The sequence below is a fragment of the Denticeps clupeoides genome, chromosome 2 (assembly GCF_900700375.1).
Source record: "Denticeps clupeoides chromosome 2, fDenClu1.1, whole genome shotgun sequence".
NCBI classification, from domain to species: Eukaryota; Metazoa; Chordata; class Actinopteri; order Clupeiformes; family Denticipitidae; genus Denticeps; species Denticeps clupeoides.
This window is the reverse complement of record NC_041708.1, coordinates 13,480,277-13,495,347: the sequence shown is the minus strand read 5'-3', so window position 1 is coordinate 13,495,347 and position 15,071 is coordinate 13,480,277. Positions and strand designations below refer to the sequence as shown.

General features: G+C 41.7%; 1 protein-coding gene across 7 annotated transcripts in view; it reads right to left on the bottom strand.

Moving 5' to 3' along the window:
• cdh23 (cadherin-related 23) overlaps positions 1 to 15,071 on the bottom strand; it is a 213,103-nt gene that overhangs the window by 187,373 nt on the left and 10,659 nt on the right. For all 7 annotated transcript variants that reach the window (XR_003748543.1, XM_028969157.1, XM_028969156.1 and 4 more), the window contains one exon: positions 640 to 755. Coding sequence is in view for 6 of the 7 variants with exons in the window: in XM_028969157.1 (XP_028824990.1) it covers positions 640 to 733 (94 nt within the window). In the remaining variant the exon portion in view is untranslated. The remainder of the gene's footprint in view (positions 1 to 639; positions 756 to 15,071) is intronic.

The window sequence follows — 15,071 nt, the reverse complement described above, 5'->3', positions numbered from 1 at the left end:
CTAATGTATTCTAGCTTAAAATGAGCCAGCATGACCATTTAACCTATCAGAGATTTTAAAGACAATCGGTTGAAGAAGCCCTCAATCTAAAAAAATAATTTATTCATTTTCTGGATCAGTACAGGTCACATGGAGTACAACGTTTCTTTACTTAATCTCCATGTACCTACATGAAGATAGAATTAAATGTAGTGTAACACAGCTACAGACATGGGCTCCACACATTAGAGGCAAGAGAGAAATGGGCTGTGAGACAGGAAACTCATTGTTGATTCAAAGCAGTTGTGACGTCCCTCTAATAACTGTTCTTGATGCCCCCCCTGATGGTTTGATTGGAGGCGTCTACTTCTTGTCTCAGTGTCTCTGTTTTTGTCTCAGAGGTGAAACGCAGAAGTAAAGTGAGCTTTGGAGGAAGAGACAGCTACAAATATAGATGAGTTGTCACTGACGGCACTGCCGACAGATTGAGGTGAAAGAATAAGCACTTGGACGGTTGAGCTGCTGGACGCTTCACTCCACGGTTGATTATCAGAGAAGCCAATTGGGTCAGGAAATGGTTCTGCTGACTGCCGACCTAGCGACGGGGTGCCTCTATACTCTACCTGGAATCTGGTAGAGAGGAGAGCAAACACAACTCACCTTCACTGAGTGACTGAAAGAAGATGGTGGAAAGAAGCAGCCTGACGGCTGCAGCAGTCATCATCATTCTGCTTCCTGAACCCACACGCCACATCTTCTCCTGTGTCTGCTACAATCTGCCGGAGGAACACAGAGACGCAAACACATGCACCTTAATGCATGGTTTATACATGCCTTTATGCACCTTAACACAAATGCAGCCTAGACCTTTAATCTCGATGTGTCTGCATTTCTTGAAAATAATTCATTTTTATCATCAAAATGTGTACTGCATCAGTGTTTTATACCCTGAAACACACATGTGTAGTTCCATCAGTATGACATGTCCCACATGTCAAGGTATGTTGACAGGTGTATTTTCAGGAACCCTGGATGAATTTCCACTCTGTAAAGTCGGTCAACACATTGGTATTTTAAGACAATGAAAAGGCATTGGACTTTTGACCAACAAAAAGTCCACATTATTATTTTTTAAAAGTGGCACATTATTAAATGTTATTTAAGTAAATGGGAGCAAAATGATCATGTTGGACAAAAGCACCAAAAGGTGGCAGGAGCATTTCTTAGGATTTATACTACCTCAGCTTCATTTGTAGTTTCTATATTTTAATTGTATATATTGTTTACATATGACTTTTTTTCTCCGATAATGCATGCGCTTCTCTGGTGCTTATTACACTTCGTGAGGGGGAAAAAAATTATTAACAGAATAACAGAATGGATTTGGAGAGAAATGTTAGTTGTTCCACATGTTCACTGTTATTGTAATGTACTGATATTGATATTGTATCATCCTATGCTACTGACCAATGACAACCTGATGAAAATAATATTTTTTATGAGTTGCCAAGCCAGTCTCTCTCGCTCATGTTAATTCTTATTCTACATCGTTAGAAGGATTTGTCCATTTGTGTTGATATTTGTCCAATGTCTTGTCATCTCCAAACTGGACTACTGTAACTCACTTCTGGCTGGTCTGCCTCTAAACACATTCGTTCCTTCCACATAATAGTAGCGGTGTCAAAATTATAATCAATGCATCGATGCAGTGGTTGGTGATTTTCTGGTGGCGGAAATTATCGATAAAAGGTAGTGCTGGTGCTAGGTGCTTCACCCGGCGGCCTTGTTCTGGCACCGCGGTCATTTGTTGAACTTTGACCGCTGCGCCATGATGTTTTTTCGTGCGGTCAATAGGATCTAAGGCAAGTCTTCTTTCTGCCACTTGCCCACACACACACACACACATCACTGCAAGACACACAGGCACAGCAGTAACAGCCATTTGCGATCATATATGGAATGAGATTTGTGTACACGGTTAACTGTACGATTAACCGATTGCAAGTATTGATTAAATACGCTCATTATGCTGTGATCCATATGTGATTTACATTTACAGCATTTATCAGCATTTATGTGATCGCTAATAGCTGATACTGCTCTGCTCTGCTCAAGAAGCCCAAGTATATCACAGTGATAGAGTTCCGGGGAACGGCCAATGAGGCGAAGCCCCGCCTATACAGAGAGAACTGTGCCAGAAGTCCGACCGAATCCTCAGGCAGCGTAAACGTAAAAAGGGGTGGAGCGACTAAAAAGCCAGCAGTGAAGTTGTAAAAATGAGCAGCATAATTTCACAAATGAAAATGAAAAGGAGCGAGATGTAAGCAAAAACGCATGTTGTTAAAATTCCAGCCTTATTTTACATATGAATCTTTTTTTTTTTTTTATTAGGAAAAATTTGTTTCAAAATTTTGGCACAAATCTTATTCGATATCATTCAATGTCAGGGTAGTGCGGACTGAACTCAGACCATTTTTCTAAATCACCACCAGCATTCTGAAATCTAAACAATGCAAGAACAGGAATTTAGGAATAAAAAAAACATGTTGCATATGACCACCATGTTCAGAGACGACATTTTCACACTCTTAGCAACAATATGCTGCTTATTTCGCTGTTTTAGAATGCTGAATACAGGCTTAATGAAAACCCTGAACAATTAAATTAAGCAACTATTATTTCTAAATGAATCAAACTCACTCAAAAGGGTCAGTATTTTGAGCTTGGGTGATTCGGCAGCCCTGTGTGAACGTGTTCCCTATGATTTGGTATTGAACCATGCATTAAATGACTTCTCTCTCCCTTCACATACCTTCCCCCCACACGATGTTGTACTGTTAAATATGTGGTGAAATACTGCCTCTAGAATAAAATAAATAAATTGCACTGCAAAGGATATTTATGAAATGTTCGCCTGGCACAGCTTCATTAAGTTTGTGACTGTGAGACTGTGAGGTTGAAATTAATGATGCGTAATCATACAAAATGCAACCTCCATGCAATTAAACTAATTACAGCTCTTGGGCCGCTCGCATTGTTTACTGCTGTTTACTGTTAATGTCACAGAGTCGGCAGGGAGTTCCTTGTGAGTTAGGAGCAGCATGCACAACTTTACGCTTTTGTTTGTTTGTTCCTTCATTTCTTTAATCCCAGCAGATTTTCAGCATCCAGGATGAATATTCTGGGCATAAGAGCAAATCTTTCTATAAGACAAACATACCTGATAATGTTTCCACACTGATTGGGCCCCATACGAACCCCACTGATAGGTAATCAGAAAGTGAATGTAATTCACTATCTGATTGATAGTGACACCTGAGTGACTTTGACCAGGACAAAATTATGATGTAAATTGGCTTAGTCAGAGCATCTCAGAAAAGGAGGCTTTATGGGGTTGTAGAAAAGTTGGAATAGATGTCAGAATGTACAGTTCTGCACTTGCTTTATATGCTGTGTAGCTGCTGAATGACCTTCGCACACCAGTGAAATCTCCAAAAAAGGCTACGTGAGCGCCAGAACTGGACAGTGGAGCAATCGTGGTGTCATGGGCTGATGAATAACTCTGTCTTTTGGAGCACAGTCGAGCACATGTGCTATGCTTACCTCAGTAGGAGACAAAGCAGAGATGTGCTATGGGAGGAACACAAACGGGATAATATAGCAAAAAAAAAATCAGAAATTGACAAACTTGACAAAGAGTTTAAAGACAATTTCAAACCGAACATGACATGCACTTTTGCTTTCAGAATAAATAATGAAATCAGACACGCAGTTAAGGACAAAGTAGGCAAGGTTTTAAGTCACTGTGCATCACTCTCATAATCGCATCACATAACCATACCTCATTGTTTAGTTAACTTACTTTAGACCTACTTTTCAGTGTGTTATCACATGATATTTTTGTTTCAAATATATATTGCCAATGACAAGCAATGTTAACTGTCAAAACACAACTGCCAGATATGTAGCATTCAACATTTTAAGATGATATAAAATCACAATAATCAACTTTTAATAACTCTTATAATCTTGGTTTCAGAGTCACTTGATGCTTTGTTTCTATTGGTCGCATATAAATGCATCACATTGCACAGATGTAGAAGTTCTCTTCTCTTCAGGCGTGCACAATAGAAAACAATAGTTTTCAGAGCGCATCATTACAATGGATGCATTCAGACGAGAGTGATGACTTGACATCCAAATTCACTAGCTCTCCAATGCTGCTAACTACATCACTGTAATAGAATTATTCTCATAGATCTATGCCCTTTTCCTAAAAAGATGATGTCATGGAGGTGTGAAATCCTGCCAGGCAGCACAGACAATGCTTCTGTGTCACTGATCACTTCTTTCATAATTAATTATGTGCCTTCTTCTTTTCAGCCCTAATAAGGTTTCATGTTCGCAGATGCTTAGATCTGTTATTCGTCAGGATCATTTGTGCTAATCACATTCATAACATAAGGTCAGGGGTCCGCAGATACTACTACAAGGCTACGGTTGTGATAAGCCTGGAGACCAAAATAAAATAACAAGATATGTAAAAAAAACTAATTACTGCCGTTATTTCAAGTTTCACTTTATATTTCAAAGCTACGGCTTTATAGTCCAAAGGTATCAATGAAAGCTGTTTATGAAATATATGCACAGGCAAAATATTTTATGACATATTATGTTTTGCTGGGGGAAATAGGAAATAAACTCTGTTTTCCAAGGCTGTTTCACAGTTTTCTATCTGCAATTTGTCTCATGGTTTCAATGACAAATTCACAATCTCTCTAAGGAGGCTGTTGAAGTCTGTCCATGAGGGTTTCCTATAAACCGGAAAAATGTATTAAAACAATAAAACCAACATACTCCTACATCCTTCTGTTTACCGGGTAATCCCTGGTGGTGAACCCAAATCGCAGAGAAAGCAATCAGAAAAATAAAAGTGAGGCAAGCAGGAAGTAATTGAGAGATGGAGGAGTGAGTCGTGGTGGGGAAGGTCGAGGTGCTGCTGCTGAAATAGCCCCCATTTGTTTTCATTTGGCTCCCGGTTTCCACCGCATTACTAGATATAGACTAATGACATTGCAACATCTCATGTTTCTAACTTAACCCCCCAGCCCCTGGTATCAACATTTTAACATTTCCTAAAAGTTGCCTTTCTGAACACCTTGTTGGAACCAAGGTTCTTTACGTTGATGTTAGAATATTTATTTAGTTGTCATTATGGCAAAGAATCAACAGCACCCTACTATTCAAAACAAATCTGCTCATTAAATTCATGTCTAAAGTCTTGATTCCATACCTGTATGCTGTGCTGGTAAGTTCAAACACCACATTTATGACCCCTGTTTAGTGGATAATAGTGTTTCTGTAGACGATACTGAATGGCTCACGCAGCAGCACTCTGGGATGCATTCCTGTCAACCACATGTGTCCTCTTACTAAAAAAAAACAAAAAAAACTGTCCAATAGCTGGGCATGGACACCTTAAGACCATAAGCCCAGGATGAGCCTTTACTGTTCAGCCAGAGTACAATAGTCTTCTAATGACCCCTTACACACACACACACACACACACACTGTCAGCAAAATCACTGGCTGTCTTAATTACTCAAGACAGGATATGAATGCAGATAGAGAGTAATGGATGGTGTTGGATGCTCAGGCACACTAAGCCAGCCTACCCTACCACTAACCCTACTGCAGCACCCGCTGGCTTCATAGTGAATGATAACACAAGACATTGAAGGGTCTGTCTCAGAGGAACACAGCTGACAAGTGAGCTGAAGCAAAACTTCAGGAGGTAGCATTGAACTGGATTTTCAGTTTCATTTGTCATCTTATTTCATGCAAGTAAAGCTACAGACATCAGCTCTTCTCTATTTTTCTGCCAGCTGAACCATCCTTGGCCATTTCTGATGTGTCAAGCTAACATGGCGCCATGAGAATTTCTTAGAGTTCAGTGCCACAGAGTCCACATTAATGCTGCAGCCAGATCCTGTGGCTGCCTAATGCATTAAACAGGTCCTGATCGCTCCTGCTCAATTTGATTCAGCTGGGAGCAATCAGGATCCATTAATCATGTGCCATGAGCATCTGCTGTGTGCACCCATCAGCCTCAACACTAATTATCATCGATCCAATAACAGTTTCAGTCATAAAAAAATTCAGATGTACTGATTATTATCCACTTTGTATTACTAGAAACAGACAAAGCCAAAGGAAATTTTGAGCTTCTGCTAACTAACGTTCAACTAAAATACACTTACATCTGAAAATATCTCAATAACTGTTCACACACAGGATCCAGGCCAACTTCCATCTAGTCCTAGTCTGTTTTTCTAATTCAATATGCACACACACACACATCTTCTATGTCACAGTCACACTTTCTGCATCTTACCTTCCTCACGCTCAGTCTTCCATTCCTCTTTCCGTCCCTGTCTGTCAAAGTCGCTCTTCATCTCCCGTCCTCTCCATCTCCTGCCCTGTCTCTTCCTCTCTCTCACTGCCCTTTGTTTTGTTTAGTTTTTTTTCTGCCCTCCATCCTAGCCAATCTTGCGTCTGTTCATCAGCCCTGTCGCTTCCTGCTCTCGTCTCTTCTCACAATGTCTCTCTCATTTATTCTGTACCTTTCCACTTTTTGCTTCTTTGAGCATTCATGGGCAAACAGTTTGTTTCCCCAAGATGAAGGAAAGAAGTAGTTATGCTGATATATATAAACCAGAAGGAAAGGTCAAAACTGATGCCAGCTAAATAAGTGCTCTACTTGAAGAAGGATATTAATCTATTCATTCAAACTTTAACTTCTTCAGGTAAAGTTTTCTCATACAAAAGTGTGTCAAAATTCTAAGAATTTTAAGAATAACGTGTGCTTACTCTCAAACGTCAGAATAAACCATATACAGTACAGGCCAAAGGTTTGGACACACCTTCTAATTCAATGTGTTTTTTTTATTTCCATGTCCATTTACATTGGTAGATTCTCACTGAATGCATCAAAACTATGAATGAACACACAAATTAAGTTATGTACTTAACAAAAAGTGGAGACCTGGCCTCCACAGTCACCATACCTGAACCCAATCGAGATGGTTTGGGGTGAGCTGGACCGCAGAGTGAAGGCAAAGGGGCCAACAAGTGCTAAATACTTCTGGAAACTCCTTCAGTTGGAAAAACATTTCAGATGACTACCTCTTGAAGCTCATCGAGAGAATGCCAAGAGTGTGCAAAGCAGTAATCAGAGCAAAGGGTGTCTATTTTAATTAAACAAGAATATAAAACATGTTTACAGTTATTTCATCCTTTTTTTGTTAAATACATAACTCCACACGTGTTCATTAATAGTTTTGATGTCTTCAGTGAGAATCTACCAATGTAAATTGTCATAGAATGAGAAGGTGTGTCTAAACTGTATACAATCTACCATCTATGGTTAAATTTACATTGCATTATAAATTTTATGCCATGTCGCACATCCCTACCTCGGACAACATTGTCTAACGATTATTGTAGTGATTACCAGTCCCAGGGCACTGATTGCAGGCAATGCCTCTACCTAATTCCTTACACCTGTTTTTCCCTCCTTTAAAGGAGTGCCTACATCAGTCTTCCATATGCGATCTTGTTGTACTGACATTGAGATTCCTCAATGTTTGTTTGTCCTGTATTACAATAATCTTTTTTTGTATTCTGCCTGGGTCCTCCCCCTTTCATGTTGTTGTGACAATTAGACAATAGGCCATTCAGCAAAATGTGCCCTATACGGTTTCAGGTACACTTACACACCAGCCTGCATCACAGCATTAAACATTAAGCATTCACAGAAAAACTGAAGGCTGAGTTGCATTACAGTTTGGTTTTAGACCGTTTTTTTTTTATTAATGTGACCCTCTCACATGGTGAGACCTCTCTAAGGTTCTTTTGTGTAAATGTTCTTATGTGGTGGTCAAGGTGTGAAAAGTATGTCTCATGCTCCCTGAATCATTATTTCACAATAAATGTTTAGAGCAGAAGTAGTGCCCATAGTTCGTAGTCCACAGCTTTTGAAGGCGAAGCTGTGTGCATGTGACTCTGAGCCATCAGCAAAAACCTCCACATCCCATTTGATCCTCCCAGGATTGGCTGACAACCTGAGTGTACAACAATACATCTCTGATGTGTGTGTGACCATAAGCATGTGATGTACAGGTAGTGCTAGTGACATTTACTCTCTATTGTGAATGAATGCATGAACGTGAAGTAGCAAACATCTCTAATCACAGCAATTAGTTGACCTGTTGTCCTAAAAGCCCATCCTGGGACTTTGGCTGGATGGCAGAGACTCACTCACAGCAGGGCATCACTATGCTTTGCTCAGTGGCACCTTGGCGGACCAGCAACCTTCTGATTACAGGGCCGCTTTCTTAGCCGCTAGGCCACCACTGCCTTTTAAGTCTAAGTGAGGCATAAAACATAGTATCTGCAGGTAAACAGAAAAAGCTCTCGATTTATTCCACAACTGGTCTGGGGGACACATTTAATTCAGATAAATTTTTACTGTAACTGAAATATTACACAATGCACACATTAATTCATTTGTTTAGTTAGTTTTGTTGGTCCAGGGAGTGCTGACTATACATAGACTCTAAGCATGGCATGTTTTACAAGGCATATTTAAAAATTAATTGATTTTATATCAATCATAATATTGAATAGGAAAATTTATTATTTAAGCCCAGGCATACTTTTACAATTTAATGCTCACCTCATGGTTTTGAGAGTGTACCGACAGTAATTGCTTATTAGGTGTCAGGATCCAGTCCGAAATGGGGTTACTCCGGTCCGAATCAGGATCCGGACCGGAGTTTAATTGTTGTCCTGTGTAATGTTCCCTAATCGTTTTCACCTGTGTTTAATTGTATAAAGCTGCCCTGTTCGTTTCTGTTCGCTGTCAGGTCTTTGAAGTTATGTTCCGTGTTCACCAGTGTCTACGTCTCGGATGTCTCCCCTGTCTTGTGCTTCACCATTAAACCCCTGTTCCGTGATGTCAGGTGAAAGCGTCCTTCATTCCTCGCCACTCTTCGTCCTCCTCTCCGTTCACCCGCTGCGTCATGCCCGCATGGACGTGACATTAGGATTGCTTTGTTGATTCTGTTTATTGGTTCTGACACTTCTATCAAGAAAACTATGACTTGATCCTACCTCTCGGCCTGAAGGTGTGTTGCCAGTGTGAGAGGGGTGCGGTGGACCAGGATACACATAAATTATCCAGACAGCATGCAGAGCCCAGTGACACATTGCAGTGCACTCAGCCATTTCATACCCAGTGTGGTATTATTTAGATTTCAGAATGCCCAAAATAAAGTGAACACTTTTTATGAACATAATGTAAAATAGTCAATCCCACTTATGTGAAATCAAACTGTCCACTTAGAAAGCAACACTGATTGACAATCAAAATTACCTCCAGCAGGTCACAAAGGTGCATGTGTCTGCTCAAACGGTCAAAAACAGACTCCATGAGGGTGGTATGTGTGCCCGGCATCCACAGGTGGGGGTTGTGCTTACAGCCCGACATCACGCAGCATGAGAATTGGCAAAAATTGCCATTGGCACCCTATACTCTTCACAGATGAAAGCAGGTTCACACTGAGCACAGACGTGACAGAGTCTGGAAAAGCCATTGAGAATGTTCTGCTACCTGCAACATTCTCCAGCATGACCAGTTTGGCAGTGGATCAGTAATGGTGTGGGGTGGCATTCCTTTGGGGGGCCAAACAGCCCTCCGTGTGCTTGCCAGAGGTAGCCTGACTGTCATTAGGTACAGAGATAAGATCCTTGGACCCCTTGTAAGACCATATGCTGGTGCAGTTGGCCCTGGGTTCCTCCTAATGCAAGACAATGCTCGACCTCATGTGGCTGAAGTGTGTCAGCAGTTCCTTCAAGATGAAGGCATTGATGCTATGGCCTGCCCTGCCGGTTCCCCAGACCTGAATCCAATTGAGCACATCTGGGACATCATGTCTCGTTCAATCAACCAACGCCACGTTGCTACACAGACTGTCCAGGAGTTGCCGGGTGCTTTAGTCCAGGTCTGGGAGCCTCATATTGACATTTATTTTTGAGTGTGACTCCAAATCCAGACCTCAATGGGGTGATACATTTGATTCAGATCTAGGATGTCTTTTGTGAAAAAAAAAAAAATAATAATTTTCTTTACAAAAAGTGAAAAACAAAACATTTGGGAAAAACACAGGGAGATGTCAGGATTGACAGCACCTGGACTCATCACCTGTGCCCAATCCGGACAGCATTTAAAGGCCAGGGATTTCCGCCCCTTTGGGAGCAGCGATATTTTAGTGAACTTTTGCAATCGGCACATGCCTGCGGGTTTGTTTTATATTGATCCCCTTTATTTCCCTTTTTGGCCACCGTGCTGGTGTTTATTTGTGTTTATTTATTATTTGTAATAAAATCCCTTTACCAGGGATTACCAGGGTCCCAGAGAGCCCAGAGAGGGAGTCAGATGACCCTCTCTTCTGTTTGTCTCTGTCTGTGTGTGTGTGCGTGGTATTTGTGTCTGTATGTCGCCCCAACTTTCCCTCTTTTTGTCCACCAGATGGCGACCCAGCAGCGGAGCCGAACCCCAGGGAGTTAGTTCTTAACCTGATCCAAGGCGAGGCACTAGTCCAAGGTGAGGAGGACGAGCCCCAAGTGACCCCTAAGTCCAGCCGGGGGGGGGGGTGCTCGATGGTGGGTAAGCGACGAATCTGGGTCCTCCGGTAGCCGGTGAGGAGGGCGGGCCAGGTATGGGCCTGCATCCGCCTCCAGAGGGGAGCGTCTGTTGGGCCTGCTAGTCCCAATGGATGCAGAGGGGGCTAGCCGGATGGTCTGGCAAAGCCCCCAGCACCAGGGACGTGCAGTGAGAGAGGCTGCATGTTCCCAGAAGGCATTAGCCTGGAGTGCCGAGAACTGTCGCCGGAGACCACTCTGCCAGCGGGGACGTTCAGTGAGAGGGGCTGCATGGTCCCTGAAGGCACCCGTCTGGGGTGCCTGAAACGTGCCCGGAGGGTCCGGGGCCGTCATGCGGGACCATGCCGGGGAGCCAGCCCGAGGGTCCGGGGCCACCATGCGGGACCATGCCGGGGAGCCAGCCCGAGGGTCCGGGGCCGCCATGCGGGACCACACCGGGGAGCCAGCCCGAGGGTCCGGGGCCGCCATGCGGGACCACACCGGGGAGCCAGCCCGAGGGTCCGGGGCCGCCATGCGGGACCACGCCAGGGAGCCAGCCCGAGGGTCCGGGGCCGCCATGCGGGACCACGCCGGGGAGCCAGCCCGGACGTGACACCATGGAAAACAGTTACCCCAGTTTAGCTTTCTACTTCTTTAGCTAATTGTAGTGAATATGTAGTGAATAAGTAGTTTTTTTCATTCATCAGAAGACATTCCTATTAAAGTGTTAACTTTCATAGAATGCCTAGATATCTTTGAGATGGCATCATTTCCAGCTTTCATACATTTTGGAATTACTTTGTCTGCAGCAATTAAAGCTTTGCTGATCTTCTTGTAGCTTTTACCTTTTATGTGTAAAGAAATTATTTTCTTTCTAAGCAGATCTTGTGACTTTTGCCATTGACTTGTGCCATTGTTGACTGCATGAAACTGTAAGGGGTTTCTTTGTGAAGTAAAAATGTTTTATTGGTTTAATGAATAATTATACTCATATGTGGTTCTTAATTAGTTGTCTACAATTGTTTTGGTAGTCTACAATTTAGCTATGATCCTAAGACTTAAAATAGTATTCAATGCATTGTTTTGACATGTAGTATGAACAAGTAAATGAACAAATCTTGTTTGAATTGGTTTAGATTTGTGGGAGTATTTTGGAGTACAATTTCCCATAGAAAAAATTCATTCTGATAGGAAGCTAAAGGTTTTGTGGCTGCACTCTGCTGAGCACTGTATACCAAAGTAAATTCTTCGATTCTTGTTCTGAGATTCACACTTCCCACCTCCACTTTGTGTTACAATGATTCACCTCTCAACTCAAAAGACAAAAAAAAATGCAATGCAAAAAGAAAACAAAAAGATGTACAGCACAAGCAAGCGCTCATCAGCTGAAAATATTACTTGACAGAAATGACAGCAACATTGCAGTGCTGACAATTGTAGAAAATTTGACAGAGGCTTCTGTTGTTACTGTTTTTTTTTCCAGAACAAATATTAGACAATGCAGGGTGTGCTGGTTAAAAAAACATGGATCAATAAGCTGTCAGGGTGTTTGACAGAAAGCAAGGCATCTGATATTCACTCATTCTATTAACCTACCTCTGTCCTCCCAGACCAGTGCCTCTATCATGTATTCTATAATTTTTGCACACTGTCAGAGAAGCGCAGTGTAACAAACCTCCCCATTCTCAGGAAAACACTATGAAAGGAAAGTAATCAGGCAGTGGTAAACGAGATACGCTGGGCTGAACTACATACATGAAATAAACCAAGAGATTAAGAGAAGAGAAGAGAATAAATCAAGAGCCAAGTAAATGTGTTCACACACAAACATATCAACGTGCTCGCAAGTTGCTCAGCTTGCTTGTCCATTGAATCCGAGGATTATGTCTACTTCTGTCTTTTAACAGTAAATTTTGTAGGGTGTCATCAGTGTAGGGCAAGGGAATAGTGTTGACCACAACCTTCAGTCATGAAATAATTAGAAGACAACTGTGTATTTTATGCCTTACCCTGTTGATGCAAAAGTAAAGTGGAACATAAGTTGTTAAAGGAAGGTTCTGTGACCTTGATGGGCGCCATCTGGGGTGAGCTTGCGTTTTGACATTGTATGCCCCATGGTATAAAAGCTGTGAACTGCTATCAGGGGATGGGAGTTCTTCTTGCGAGTTCCCCCCATGGCCATGGTAAATAAAGTTCAATTCATTTGACTTCCTTTATTGCAGCTCCCCAGACAGGAAATTTTCCATGAAAATAGGAGGACTGGTTTGCCCAACATGGTTTGCCCTAAGGGCTAGAGACCCAGATTACCACTTGCGGACCCAACACTTCTCCCCTGGATATGCCCCCCATTAGGACTACTGTCTTGGTCTGTAACCCCATCTCTCGTGAGAGCACACAACTACACATTGCCGACAATGGCAAGCCTAGAGGGGATAAAAGTTCAATCATTTCCATGATTCAAATTAGGGCTGCAACTAACGATTATTTTAATAATCGATTAATCTGTCGATTATTATTTTTTGATTAATCATATAATCTGATTAAAAAAAACTAACAAAAAACAAGAAAAGCATTCATTTCCAACCCTTTATTGAAAAACAGATCTAAAATCTTTAGAAAGTGCACAAACATGTTGCTCCTTGAGCTGTTATAATAACATTAAAATAAAATAAAAATGGACTAACACAAAAAACAGACACATGTATGCTTTACATCTGCCAAATATAGACTTTAAAAAAAATAAAGTGCCACCTGAGCTGCCAGAACGATAAATAATTTATAAGAAAATAAAGAACAATACAAATCAGAAAATTTTACAGGATTTGTTTGCATGTCAGAACTTGTTCTCTACACTACACTGCAGATGCACACACTTGCAGACGCACACACTCACAAACTCACTGCAAAAAATGCTTTTCTAACTTAGCAGTTTTGTCCTGATTTGAGTCCAAATCTCTAAAAAAATCTTAAATCAAGATACATTTACTAGACACATGAAATAGCATAAGAAATTGTCTTGTTTTCTGAAAAAACATCTCAAAATTAATTGATTGTTTGCTTAAAACAAGCAAAATTATCTGCCAATGGGGTAAGAAAACTAATCTTAATGAGATATAATTTCAAACAGAAGTTTTAAGCATCACTTAATTTTCTCATGCCATTTTTCTTGTCTAGTAATCTTGATTTAAGATTTTTTTTAGATATTTGGACTGGAAACGAGACAAAATTACTAGGTAAGAAAAGCTTTTTTTGCAGTTTTGCTATACATCAACAGATTGAAAAATGAATGGTCCAAAAAAGGCTAGTGAATAAAACATGTCTTTAGTCTTTTAATGCAAAGTAACTATAGCACCCCTGCTTTACTACTGTTATTAATGAGCTGACGCTAACTTGTCATGCTTGTCAAGCTGGATGACGGGTAAACATTTACATTTACATTTACAGAATTTTCAGACGCCCTTATCCAGAGCGACAATCAGTAGTTACAGGGACAGTCCCCCCTGGAGCAACTTAGGGTTAAGTGTCTTGCTCAGGGACACAATGGTAGTAGGCGATTGTGTTACCCACTAGGCTACTACCACCCTCCGTCGTCCATGCGGAGACGCAGGGAACAGTCCGAACGCTGTTTCATCCCCCCTCCACACCTGTAGGTGGCGCTGTAAGTCCCCATCTAGTTCTCCTCCGCGGTGAGTTAAAAACCAGCACCAGGGACATTACGTTCCTCACTTCAAAACGGAACAAAAGTAGGATTCTGTAGTGACTTATCCTGCTGCTGAACTCCCTTCCTCCTCATCAAACACATGTTTCAGGTGCAGGATCATTGCTGTGGTGTTCCCGTGCCGTGCCATGTCGCTTTTGCATATTTTCGCGCAGATTTCTCTGCCTCCGCCATGTATCTGTCCTCTACCTCCGCTTGTTTTTTTTTTTTTTTTTTTGGCTCCGCGCTGTCTATGAGGCGCCAAACTCTGCTAGCGTCTGTGCGCGAGAGAGACCAAGTGTGTTCACGTCGCTCCGCGCTCAAATAAAGTTTGTTAAGTCACGCGACATAACAAATCGATTAGGAAATTCGTTGGCAACTCTTTTAGTAATCGATTTTTATCGATTTGTTGTTGCAGCCCTAATTCAAATTACATAAAATCATTCATTTCAGACTGATTTTCCATCGATATTAATATGCACAACATTGGGCCAGTGGTGAAGGAAGCCTCCCCATAATCAGAAGGTTGCCAGTTCGAATATGGTGCCACTGAGCAAAGCACCGTCCTCCCTGGGCGCCTGTCATGGCTACCCACTGCTCACTAAGGTTGATGGGTTAAAAGCAGAGGACACATTTTGTTGTGTGCACCGTGTGTTGTGCTGTGTATCACAGTGACAATCATTTCACTTCA